At 32.4% G+C, this 13,509-nt stretch overlaps 2 protein-coding genes across 7 annotated transcripts in view; one reads left to right on the top strand and one right to left on the bottom strand.

Moving 5' to 3' along the window:
• Window positions 1–3,786: 3,786 nt before the first annotated feature.
• Glut4EF (Glucose transporter 4 enhancer factor) overlaps window positions 3,787–13,509 on the bottom strand; it is a 250,590-nt gene continuing 240,867 nt past the window's right edge. For all 4 annotated transcript variants that reach the window (XM_070106639.1, XM_036373735.2, XM_036373736.2 and 1 more), the window contains 2 exons: window positions 8,386–8,595; window positions 3,787–8,115 (listed from right to left, as the gene is read on the bottom strand). In XM_070106639.1, coding sequence (XP_069962740.1) covers window positions 7,179–8,115; window positions 8,386–8,595 — 1,147 coding nt within the window. In that variant the 3' untranslated portion in view covers window positions 3,787–7,178. The remainder of the gene's footprint in view (window positions 8,116–8,385; window positions 8,596–13,509) is intronic.
• Window positions 8,831–12,806, top strand: Art4 (arginine methyltransferase 4). 3 transcript variants are annotated; one of them, XM_014242316.3, is made up of 7 exons: window positions 8,831–8,943; window positions 9,018–9,852; window positions 9,939–10,070; window positions 10,138–10,340; window positions 10,399–10,957; window positions 11,022–11,435; window positions 11,504–12,806. In XM_014242316.3, the coding sequence occupies exons 2-7, from the start codon at window positions 9,543–9,545 to the stop codon at window positions 11,590–11,592; spliced, it is 1,707 nt and encodes a 568-aa protein (XP_014097791.1). In that variant the 5' UTR covers window positions 8,831–8,943; window positions 9,018–9,542; the 3' UTR covers window positions 11,593–12,806. The 3 variants fall into 3 exon arrangements, with proteins under 3 accessions (XP_014097791.1, XP_036229671.1, XP_069962747.1); XM_036373778.2 differs by having other exon boundaries at window positions 8,861–8,943; window positions 9,073–9,852; XM_070106646.1 differs by having other exon boundaries at window positions 8,871–9,852.

The raw sequence follows: 13,509 nt of genomic DNA, 5'->3' as shown, positions 1-13,509 counted from the left end.
ACGCAAATTATGTATGTATGTATATATGTTTATATGACGTTCTAGGGCATCAATTTTTTGTTAATTATAATTAGAATTAAATATAATTTAGACAGAGTTGGTAACGTATGCTATGTTAAATTTTTGGTTTATAAACAATATAGCGAGACAAAGCTTTAGATAACAGTTTTTTTTTTTTTAACGGAGCTACGAAATTTATGTTTTCTTTAGTTATTCGATTAAAATATTTAACGCGGGGAAAAAATTTGCCAAAACAAAACATAAACACTTATAAGTTATTTCATCTCAAGAACCCTGTTAAACGTTTGTATTTTATAGTTCTTCTCTACTCCTATGGTACAGATATCGGACTTCATTCAGTGAAATAGTTATACAATATCTTAAGTTATGTTCACACAACTTAATTTCATGCCTTCGTCCAATTCAAGTGAATTAATTTTGAATTTCGAGCCATTTGGAAAACGGTGTTCTGCACTTATCGAATAATGGCAGTGTCAAAACTGTTCACATTTATCTAGGAGTTTTAAGTAAGCTTCTACTATCAGATTACGTCAGTAAAAGAACTGGGTTATGAGATTTTTGGTACAGAAACAATTCTGACAGGTGGTAAATAATAACAATTTCCAATTTGGTATGTTGAGTGAAAGTCATGATCCCAGCAAAAACCAAATAGCGAGCACGGTTGCTTAGTATATCATTCGATGAAACTGTACAACCAAAATATGTCAAGTGGTGTTGCTAGATTCCGCACAGGCCATATGAACCTCGAAGAAGTTGACATACGGACCTGTTACGGAAAAAAACATTTAAAAAAGGGATTCTGGGTGACTGTAAATTGTAGTCGATCGAGGTAGCTTACATTCTAAAGATAGGTACCACGCTATGTAACATATCATAAATTAATTAACATATTGTCAATATTGGTGACTTTTTTTTATCCTCAGATCTCCAAAAATTGCTGGCTGGAATGAACTTTTGGGACAATAAAGAAGTATATGTATATATTACAAATAGCTTCAGGGTAATTAAAATTAATTTGTTTAGAAATATTTTTAACATTTGTAAAAAGTAGTAATCAAAAGTAGAATCGCATATAATTGTATGCTCATATACATATACTATTCATTTGTATACGCATGTGTATCCAATTGCCAACATTTCTAGGACAAAGTCTTGGCTGCGTTTTCACATAGCAAATTACGTTACGTTTAGTCGTAATTGTTATCGAATGAACTAATGTTAGTACAATTTAAATTAAAAATCGATTTATCGAGCTACTACTTTACCATACGTTTAAGTATACATATGTGCTAACTTCTTAACAATATATCCGAATGTGTGCTGGTTTACATATAATCTTTAGTGCTAACTTCAGTACATTTTTTAAAATTTAGAACAATTTTTTTTTTTTTTGTTATCGGTTTTGGAGAGGGGATAAGGGAATGGCGTAATTATTATGAATTATAGTATAATTTTAAATCTATATATATATTAATTGGATTTTCAATTCGCACAGACATGGTGTTTGCGTGTAAGTATGTGTGTATATAATTATTTTGTATGTACCGTTTGTATACAGGTATGATTTCCGGGATATTTTCCACGAAAATTTTTATTTAATCGATTTCAACAACATCTTATAAATAATTCTAAATTCCTTGAAAATCAATATCAAGTAGAAAATATTTAATACTAATTTTTGATTTTTAATTTACTTTTCAGTAATGAGTTGTTCGGTTCAGTTAGGATGTTTACATTAATTACGGTAAAAAATTTCGATTTCTCAAATGAAAATTTAAAAAAGGGGTTTCTTACATAATATACTCAAAATAAAGATTTTTTCATTTACTTCCTTAATTTTTTTGTTTGTTTTTTAATTCAATAAATCAGTCAGTTTAATTTTCCTTTCGAAATGAGTACATACCCATAGTAAGTACATACTATAAAAAGTGAATAATATTAGTTTTAGGGTAAGGGTTGATTTTATGTTTTAAACGTATTCGTTTTGATCGATGTAAACGATTGATGACGCCCGAATAGCGGTCTTAATGCGTGATTGTTCAGTTTTTAGTTGCCGATTGGTAGTCTACATGTATTGCTTTAGAATAAATCCTTTTTTTATTTTTGGTTTAAGAAATAATATAATCTGTTTAAATAAAAAATAAATAAAATAAATGGCTTTAAAGTGAATACCACGTCAAACTCTTTTTAAAACGGGGCCTCCAAAATTGATTGTTAAAAGTATTATCAAAACATATGGAACGATAAAAAATTTGACTTTCGGGACTGAGATTTCGAAGTACAAAAAATTGAGAAATATTTATCATTTGTTAAACATATGAAAAAATTGAAAAGACTGAACAAATTTGTTGTTTTCCAGTTAAATAAATATGTATTTAAATTTAAAAACTGAGTTCTTCGCAAATAGTAGTAAAAAATTGTCAATACAAGATGTTAGCTTTACAAATAATGACGGGTCATAACAAACTAAAAATACTTGTATATGCAAATCTAGGTTATGGTGGGCACTTAGAAAACTGATATTTTTAAAAGTGAGGTTATAAAATTATATACAAGTGTACGAATATGTGTAAATTCGACACAACGTTTATGATTTGTATGGCACTTGAGAAGCAAACAATTGTTTTAATGTTTGTGTAACCCAAATACATCGATCGTACGTTAACGTGTGTGTATGTAAACGAGCAATAAATAACGCTTAGTTTAGAAGCGAATGAATTTTAGAAATCGCGTTAATGATTGGCAGTGTTACAGTTTTTTTTTTTGCTTTTCTCGTTTTTTACATCATTATGTTTTTTTAAGGTTGTAAATAATTTCGATTACGCCGATTCGTGATTACACAGTTTTTAAGTATGGAAAGTTATATATGTAATTATTTACCGCTAAATATAAACGTACTTAACTGCTTTATATTTCTATATTCGAATTTAATGGATGTAGTACTAATGTTTTAAAGTGCGTGTACTTACATACTTAAGTAAATACTTTATTGGTTATTAAATTATTTCGCAAGTCTTTCGCCGAGCGTACTTGAGAATGAACTAAAAACGAAAGTTAAAACTCTCCAAAAGTTTTGGTGTCACATACATATGTATGTATGTATGTTGAAAGGTTGGTTGTGAATTATGCAAATTACTTATAATTTGGTGTTTTGTTTTGGTTAGTTTTGCGCCATTTATACAACATTCGTGAAGCTCTCTACCTTTTTTAATTTATATTACTAAATAATTTTTATATTTATTATAAGGGATAAACAATGCAAAATTGTAAGATTGTTGGAAAATAAGTATTTTAGATATTCAATAAAAAAAGGGATATGAATTTCCAGCACTACTCTTATATACTTTTTGATTCGACAGTTGCATACTTTTAGGCGCATCCAGAAAGTGCGCTCTTCAATCATATATTAATAAAAATAAACATTTGTATGCCTTTGAAAATGTATAAAAATATCTTTGAACTTTAGATTTTGAATTATTTTTAAAATAAGGCGTCAGATACCTTGAAAGATACTTGTTCGCACTTGTGAATGCTCCCACAGTCAACCTGTGCTGACCAATCATTGTTAATTCTAAAAATCCTTACACAAAATCCTCACTTTAGGAGTTAACTACAAGTATGAAATTATCACCATGGAAGTTAATTTCGATACTAAAGCTATTCACCTGCATCTATTTTTAATTATCCAAGAAACAATTTACCAAAAAATAAGCACTTGAAAATAGTACTAAATAAGAAAACAGTTTTAAAATAAAAGAAACAAAGTTTAGTTTTTCGGCTTTTATCTTTAATTATAAATAACAATTGTTTATTAAAGTTTAAAATGTATGTTTGTATTTATAGTTTCAATAAACTTTATGTATGTATGCATGTATCCATGTACATTCAAAAGGGAAGTTGGGCGTGATTTTATGCAAGGGAGTGAGTGGCTTACACTTCTCTATTTTTCCACAAAGTACCTTTCATAATTCAACTTGTTCTTGTTTCTTACTGCTTTTAGTGTTCTGGCTGTTGTTGCTGCTACTGCTGGCTAAAAGTATTTTTTATTATTATTCATAACTGCTTATGCTAATACATACAAATTCAGCGAAACTTTGTAAAAATATCACTTAAAAATAATTTTTTCTTGTAATTGCCAAAAAAAAAAAAAATTAAATCTTTTATATATAGAAATATAAAGAAAATGTACAAGTGTTTGAAAGTCATTGATTAAGGGATTGATTGGGGAAGATGTGAAAGTAGATAAATTAATTTATAAAACAATGTTGGCATAAATTCGCCAGTGTACATACACATGTTTACAAAAGTGCTAATGCAAATCATTGTTTTAGAATGTCAATATATTTTTCAAGATGTATACATGTACGTACTTAATTTTAATGTTTCTCTTATGAAATATAATTGAAAAAGATATTAGTTTCTCTAATGAAAACAAAATTTATATATATACAATGGCCACTATCACGAATTTCATTCAAATCACGTTTACGGAAAGAGAGACGAGGAAACACTTTGTTGTTGTTGTTGTTGTTATAACGGCAGAATTCTGCCGAGTTGATAGTCCTTGACCGCAAAAAATTCCGGGTCCGTTCCGATTACATAGACCCGACTGTCGTGAGAACGGGAGGAAACACTTTGAGATAGTGCGTTGACATTTCCAAGGTAAGCCTACTGTGCTTCCCTAAATAAGATCATTGCAAATCACATATGCATCTACAGCAGTAAATATGCATTTGTATACTTTAATTAGTAGAAATTCATAATAGTAGTTTTATACAGGTGCTACTTTTTAACGTGTACATAAATTTAGGTACAAAATATATTAATAAACCGATGAACGAAATGTGTATAATTCAAATAATATATATAATAATTATAATTTTCTTTAAATTTAGATATCTATCGATTACATTAATTTGAACACTTCTTTTAATTTCATTATCTTGCGAGAGTTCTACTTCATCATAATGGTTTGCGTTATTTATTGAACTGTCTTTTTGAAGAGTTTTACTAAAACGTTTACGTTAGCAATAAATTATAAATTAACTTTTTAATACAATATTATCATTGAAATTCAAATAGTTTTCTCTTTTATTTGGATAAAGTAAACGGGATTTCGGTCTCACTAACTAAACTAATATACATACGTGCATACATACATATTTACCATTAATGTCATATCTGCAAATAATTACTGTTAATCCCTTTTTAAGAGAATTTGTTTGCTGTTCGAAGAGTGCCAAACAAGTTGATGCATTATAAAAAAAATCAATTTTTTTAATGGGTGAATTTGTATTTAATAGTCTCTCCGCTCAATAAGACTACCAGTGCAAAAGATAAAATATAATATTATTATAATTGCTTTTTAAATATATAGTTAAGCATTCCATATAATCGAAAATAATCTAGTATCACAAATAACTAGAAAATGGTTTTGCTTAATTTCGCTTGAGTTCATGGTATAATATGTATGCATGCTATTTTTGTAAATGTCCAACATTTGAGAAAATTTCTATATATGTTTAATGATTTTATAAGCGGACGTGGTGAGAAAGCTGTGTCAACAGGATTTCGAAATTGAAAAGTGACATTTTTTTAGAGTTTACGGTAGTAATCGGAGTAAGTTGGTTTGGGTACTACTTGCCTGGGTTTACTTCATTTTCAAAAATTTGTGTATATGTGGTCATAAATATTGTATAGCTAACTTAAAGATAAGTTTGAGTTGGTTGGTTTCGCTTCTGTTTATTTTTTTTGTCTTATTTTAACATTTTGCTATTTAAACGAAGTTAAACATTACCGTTGTAATGATTATGTTTAATGTAATACTTAATTATCTATCTATGTACTTATGCAACATACACACATATGCTAGCTGTTTCGTTTGTCTGTATATTTATATATATATATATGCATGTATATGTATAACATAATTAACATATACACGTTTTTTGTTTGCAAATTTAAAAGCAATTACTTCCACATATATTTAAATTGTTTATTCAACTGCATTGTAACTTTACATACATATGTACGAGTACGTTGTAGACATTTCCAACTGTGTATGCATCTACTAGGTCTCTATTTGATGTGTGGATAATGGTGGAGTCACGCAAGGTTGAAATTCTTAATACTATATGTACCGTTATATCTATATATATATGTATGCATGCATGTTATACCTATTTACATGTATACACATACATAATTAAAAGTAAAGAAAAATTTTTCTAATTTTATAAAATTAATTTAAAGTGTAAAATTGCCGTTGGAGGCTGATCTAAATAATCATCAATCAAATAAGCAATGACAACAAAAATATAAACAATAACAAAAAAGCAAAAAATATTGTAAGTCATTTCTTAAATACATAATAAAAAAAATAATGTACGTTAAAAATTGCAGCAAATGTTAGAGAACATAGCCGAAAAATTATTAACAGTTATGATTATTACGGGTTTCATAACGTCTTCATACTTGTCTTCGCGGCCAGCCATAGATTATGCCGTCTTGAAGTTGGGCTCAGCCCTAATGTCGCTAACTTTTGTAGTGTATGTGGTGTGTGGCGTTGGTGCTTAAGGAAAGTATTGTGATGGCAGCGACGTTCGCATACAAATGTCGAGTTCTGTATTTGAGGCAGCAGTGGTCAGCAAGTGGTTGTTATTAGTGCTGTTGCTGTTGCTGTTATTGGCAGTTGTAACAACTTGTATTTGTTGCTGTTGTAGATGTGCATCAGCGTCCGTATTTGTACCATAATTATTATGTTTGCTAGTCATCGGCGTTTGGTCTATGTTGCTGCCATTGGCAGTGTTTTGGTGGTTATTATTGCTAGCAGTGATTTTTCTTAAGTTATTTGGTGGCTTCACAATGACGGAGGTAGCCACGGCAGTTGCTGGTGCGGAAGTTGCCACATATTTGTGTTTGTTGCTGTTATGACCAATATTATTGTTATTGTAATTGCTGCTTGTTCGCTTGTACTTCGCATAAGTTGGCGCTACCGTGACTGTATTGCCATTGTCAATTGTATGCATTGGTGATCTCGATTTCGCCCCTGCTGCCAGTTCTGTCGTTGTGGTCCTCGTCGAAATCATTTTCGCTGTTTTTACAGCGGTCGCCGTCGTCGTCGTTTCCACCGCCGCCGCCGACGCTTTGACCCTTTTTCAGTCACCGAATCGGGTACATGCTTTCTTCCACCTGCATTGAGTACACCATAGATCACGGCGTTCCATACCGTATACTTTGCGACATTTCTTGTTCTCGCCTCGTGTGCGTCTATTTGGTGAGTTTGGTGTGTGTTTTGTTGTCGTGGCAATGGTTGTATGTTGTGAATGTTGTTGCTGATGATGATGAGATGTCTGTTGTTGCTGTTGTGATTGTTGGTGAACTTGTGCTGTGGAGATTGTCACGATAGTTCCAGCAGCGCTGGATTGCGTCGGTTGTTGGTGACCATGTATATGCTGTATTTGCTGCTGTTGTTGCGGTTGCTGGTTGGTATAATTTGGCGTAATAGTTACAGCCGGTAGTTGTTGCTGTGGTTGCGGCTGATTGTGATGAGCACCAGTTTGATGTGCCGTCACCGTAATATTTTGGTGGGACAACTGTTGTAGCATATTGCTGGCACCGCTATTATTAGGTGTGATGGAACTGCTTTGGCTATTGCATGTATTGCTGTTGACATTGCCATGGCTATTACTACTGATGCATGCATTCGGACTGCTGCTATAATTGTGATGATACGTTGGAGATGGATATGGCGCTGTCGACTGGGACGGACGTGGCGATGATCGAGCGTGTTTAACAAATTGAGACTGCTGCTGCTGCGGCTGCGGCTGTTGATTCTGATGAAGTTGCTGACTCGAGTTAGATGTCACCGATGTAATGGCGGTTTGTGCTGATTGTACTACCGGTACTGATGACGACTGCCAGTAGTTGTGATGATTTAGAGGTGAAGTCGATACACAATTGCTCTGCATTTGCTGATTGGTGTGGTTGTTGTTGTTAGCAAAATAAGTGCCACCATGAAATACCGTCTTGCTGTTATTTAAATGTTGACCCTGATTTTGTTGCAATTGTTGTTGTTGATTGACACGTCCTTGCCTATGATTAGGAAAGAAATAAACGTCATTATTTGTTTGCATTGAACGTGTACTAAAGTGTGGTTATGTCGAACTTTTAATGTTACGAACTAAATGAAAAAAAAAATTACATACTAATCGTTAACTTCTAAAGTAACACAACTTCAAAACAAAAATTATTATGTCAATATGTAACCCTAACTTTACGCTCATGATTACGTGTGTGCATTAGATGTTTTATTTCTAATGCTATATGAATAAGTATTATAAAATAATTATAAAAGAAACCTACTTGAAATTGCCCACTATTTTTCTTTGGTATTCTGGGTCTTCGTGTGGTGGGCGAGCCATATCACGGTGGCTTAGAGTGGGTGGCGATGTAGGGCTCGGTGTTTTACAATCATCCTCTTCATCTTCGATTTCTGTATAATAGAATTCCTCCTCATGGTCATTTTCGCTACATGATTCATCATAATCAGCAGAACGACGTGCTTTTTTGTTACTGTGGGAAAGTATTTAAAATAAAATATTAACATATAAACATAATAAAACTTGCTTAGTCTATTTATTTGTAGAAAACTTTATTGTATCAGTGTAAAAACAACCCTACAATCTACTACAAACTCTTCCATGCGACCCTGCCTAGCTTTAGCCATGGGAAAAAGAGATAGCAATATATGCTTAGGAAGCCATTTCATTGTATAAAGCAGCTACACAGGTATATGCGATGTATAAAAGGTGAGGAATGAAATGACGCGAGTGCTGCCTGCTGACATTTGTGTAGTTGATCTGTCCCTTAATGGTGTGTAGTGCTGTTGTTAAATTAAAGCGCTTACTATTTAAGAATAAAGTAAGAAACAACTAAATTCATATTGCAAATTTAAGAATTCAAACGTGTATTTTAATTCTCGAATTATTTGCAAGGATAAACTTGTGACTTACTGATGTAGAATTATTTGCTTACAATTCTGTTATCAAGTTACCCAAAACGTGTTCGCAACAAAGAAACTTCGGAAGAAGAAGCAGATGGAAATGAATTAATCGACAGACGGTGGTCAAAGCGGTGAAAATAACAGACAAAGCAAATCAATACAACGTTTACGAAAGAGTCAGGCATCGAAATTTACAAAGTTGCGTTTATTTTACAGAAGTATCAAGTAATTTATTAAAAAAAAAATTCCGTTCCTTTTTAATTAAAAATACTGCGCTACATATAAGTAAAAGGGAATTATTTCGAGTTGAACCAAGTACGAGTACAAGTTCAAGCTTCATTGAGCACCCATCTAAGTATCTATTATTGTATCTGCAGCAGAAAGTTGATGTTTCATATTTTTGAAAAGCATACAGAAGGAATCGCTGTGAGCAAAAAAGTCAATTACTATTTATTAAGAATACACGGTTTAGATAATTTGAAAGGAAACGAAATTTATCGGCGTTTACAGACAAAAAATGTCCACCAATATTAATAATATTGTTACTGAACGAGTTGAACGCAATAATTCCTCCTCATCCCTATGTGCATTGAGTAGTGGTGGGCATAGTAAAAACAACAGTGGTGTAATTACAATTGCAAATAATGGTGGTACGAGCGGAGGCGGCAATGGAGGCCTTAATGCCAATGGTACCAGCAGTTTTAATGGTGTCATTATTAGCGAAGTTGTCGACGAAACAAATCTCAAATTTAGTTGCAAATATAAGACAAGTTGTACTTTGCTGTGCATTTATGACCCACAAGGTGTTCTCTTAAAAATTACACCAGGTAAGCATTATTTACAAATGATCTAATCTGCTGTATGGACTGAGAATATGTTGAATGTAATTAAAATATACGTTTGAATTTTTTAGATAACGACACTTCGAATGTGCTTAAAGAGTACTTGCTTGCATATGATACCGAATCATCACAAATAGGCCGCCAAACGTATGCGCTTTCACTGGATAATGATAATTTGCTTCTGAGATTTTCATCTGCATATGGTAACAAATATATTATATAAAAAATACAATGCACATATATTAACATTATATTTTTTTGGCTTTGTAGAACAGCAACGGTTTCGAAAGCTAGTCGATAGTGTAAAACATCTCCGACCAAAATCAGTATTTTCACAACGAACTGAAGAGTCTTCCGCTTCACAGTATTTCCAATTTTATGGATATTTATCGCAGCAGCAGAATATGATGCAAGATTATGTTCGCACCAGCACATATCAGCGTGCCATTCTTGGCAATTCCACTGATTTTCATGTAAGATATTTTTATTCCGTACTGAGATATTTAAATAGCTAACGATTTAATGTCACAGAACAAAATAGTTTTGGATGTGGGTGCTGGCTCAGGGATTTTATCGTTTTTTGCTGTACAGGCAGGTGCCGCTAAAGTGTATGCCATTGAAGCCTCTAATATGGCACAGTATGCACAGCAATTGGTTGATTCTAATAACGTGCAGGATAAAATATTTGTGATGCCTGGTAAAATTGAAGAAATTGAAATACCTGAAATGGTAGACGTAATTATATCAGAACCTATGGGATACATGCTCTACAATGAGCGCATGCTTGAAACATATTTGCACGCTAGAAAATGGTTGAAACCGAACGGAAAAATGTTTCCCACACATGGAGACTTGCACATTGCACCATTTTCAGATGAATCTCTCTACTCAGAGCAGTATAATAAAGCAAACTTTTGGTATCAGTCCGCTTTTCATGGCGTCGATTTGACTACGCTGCATAAGGAAGGTATGAAGGAGTATTTCCGACAGCCGATTGTCGATACGTTTGACATACGTATTTGTATGGCAAAATCCGTGCGGCATATTTGTGATTTCCTGCGAGATAATGAAAACGACTTACATAACATTGGTATGTATTTACTTTTTGCTACGTCTATAAAAGGAATTTTTCATTATTTTAATGATTTTTATAGATATACCTCTCCAGTTTCATATATTACAAACCGGCATTTGTCATGGACTTGCTTTTTGGTTTGATGTGGAGTTCTGCGGTTCTAACCAGCAAGTCTGGCTTTCCACATCGCCCACAGCACCGCTAACTCATTGGTACCAAGTGCGCTGTCTTTTACCAATGCCGATATTCATTAAACAAGGTCAGCTTTTGACTGGTCGTGTGCTGCTTGAAGCCAATCGCCGTCAGTCCTACGATGTCACGATTGATTTGCATATTGACGGAACGCTAATATCCTCAAGTAACACACTGGACTTGAAAAATCCATACTTTAGATACACAGGTGCACCGGTGCAGGCACCACCTGGCACAAGCACACAGAGCCCTTCTGAACAATACTGGTCGCAACTTGATGCACCGCAGGGTACCCGTACTGGTAAGTAATTTCTTACACTCTCTGTTCTCAAATTTTTATCAGTTGTCATATCATCAATTATATTTCAGTAAGTAATTTAGCAAATGGCATAACTGTTAATGGTCTTGCGGAAACTTCTATGGACATCTCTCATACCCTTATGAACCCTCACAATTAAATTAAGCAACATTGAATCACGTTAAAAAAACTTCTCAATTCTACAATCGATTCGATGATGGCAACGTTACCAGCCCGAAATAATTTTACGCCAAGGAGAAATTGTTTTTAACCAATATTTATTTTAATTCTATTTTTTTTCATACATATAACGCTCGTTTGGATTCGGTTATACACAAATACAAAATTTTTTTTTAGAAAGTAGATGAAAAAATTTTTATTTTTTTTAATAGTTAGTTGTTGGTTTGTGATGTATTCGACAGGATATTTATGTAAGAAGAGAATTTATTTAAGCTCGAAATATGTTTTTTTTTTCATATATATTTTTTTTTTTTTTTTTTTTTTGTAAATTTGTTCAAATGATTATAAAGAAATATATATACACACATATTCAAGCTTATATACACATATATTTTAAGTGGAAACTGCTAACACACGTAAATAAAGTATATATGTCTAGTTATAGGCAGACAATTTGGAGTGAATGGCAATGTAAGCTAAACTTTAAGGAACAATCATGGCAGACTTACAACGTATAGATGTTGTGTTTCTTTAGTAGTAGACGTACAGTAAATAAAGCGTATTGAATATTAATTTAAATTATAAACGAGGTAGTTTAAGTGCGACAAACGTTTTAGCGCGTATATATTCTTGTAGCTATGCAATTTGTAATGTTTAATGTTTCATCAAATAGTAGATCTAGTTATTGAAAACCTTTGAGTGCGATGTAAGTAATTTCTATAATTTTCAATGCAAAAATTTGAAATGCCTCTTGAATAAAAAAAAAATCACTTAAAAATTACTTGCGTTTCAATTACTGCCGGTTGAAATGTGTTCCTTTCGAATAGTTTAATTATTGAAATGCCCGAATTCCGCATTAGACCTAAATGAAAGCAATTTCGTGCTTGTTTTTGCATTTATCAGTAAACCTCAATTGGATATTATGCGTACTCCCTTTTAGTAGTGTAGGCGGTAGTACATAGTTCCTAGTTGTAAGCAATGTAAGCATATATATCTAATAAATACTACTATTAAGACCCTAGTGCGTTGTTCACCTTTTAGCATTCTATTAAGAGTTAAGCATCGCTAAAGTTCCACATTGATATTTGCTAATTTACAATGCAATTTAATATAAACAATTTCGCAACAAAGCAAAACCGATTTCATATCATTTAAACGAAGTAAAATAGGTTAGTTATTTGTATCCTACACTCCTTTTTGCCTTTATTAGGCGTTGCTATTTATTTACGCTACTATTATTTTTGTTCTATATGTGTTCTTTATTTTAATTTTAATATTAAATTTAATTAAGGATATTTTATTACATTTGCAATCGACAAAATAATGAAACACATTTTTTTATTTTAATAACCTTTGCTTTATGCTAAGAAAATCAAATTTGAAATTTAGTTAGTTTAATTTGTATGCGAGAACTAAAGTTATATGTATTATTGTATAACCAATTAGTATATAAGGTTATTATAAAAGAAGATAATGAAACAAAAGTTCGCTCTGTATTAGTGTGTAGAGTTAATTAATTAAAAATACATATATATATATATAATTACAAACGCGATAAAAGAACAAATAACGGTGTTTCTTATTTTTGGGAAATATTTTCGGCCGACTTTCTTAAGCGATAATCCATAAAAGTGATTTCTAAAATATGCATACCCAACCTTTAAACGCTGCGATTTGTATGCACCAAACCCAAGCGAAGTCTTCCTGAAGCAGTGCAGTGGTACGAAACCTTGGCCTCAAAATGCCTTGCTCGTGTGTATGCAAGCGAACAGCATTTGTCACGAATGCTCAGAAATACGAGTGCGTTCGCCCACCCAACGACCGGGCTAATCGCACTACAGTTGCTGCTTGGTAATTTATTTTTTACTAGACATACATCCATACAAACATACTTATG

Source organism: Bactrocera oleae, chromosome 2 (assembly GCF_042242935.1).
Source record: "Bactrocera oleae isolate idBacOlea1 chromosome 2, idBacOlea1, whole genome shotgun sequence".
Taxonomy (NCBI): Eukaryota; Metazoa; Arthropoda; class Insecta; order Diptera; family Tephritidae; genus Bactrocera; species Bactrocera oleae.
Note: the sequence above shows the minus strand (reverse complement) of the source record. Positions and strands in the feature narration are given on the sequence as shown.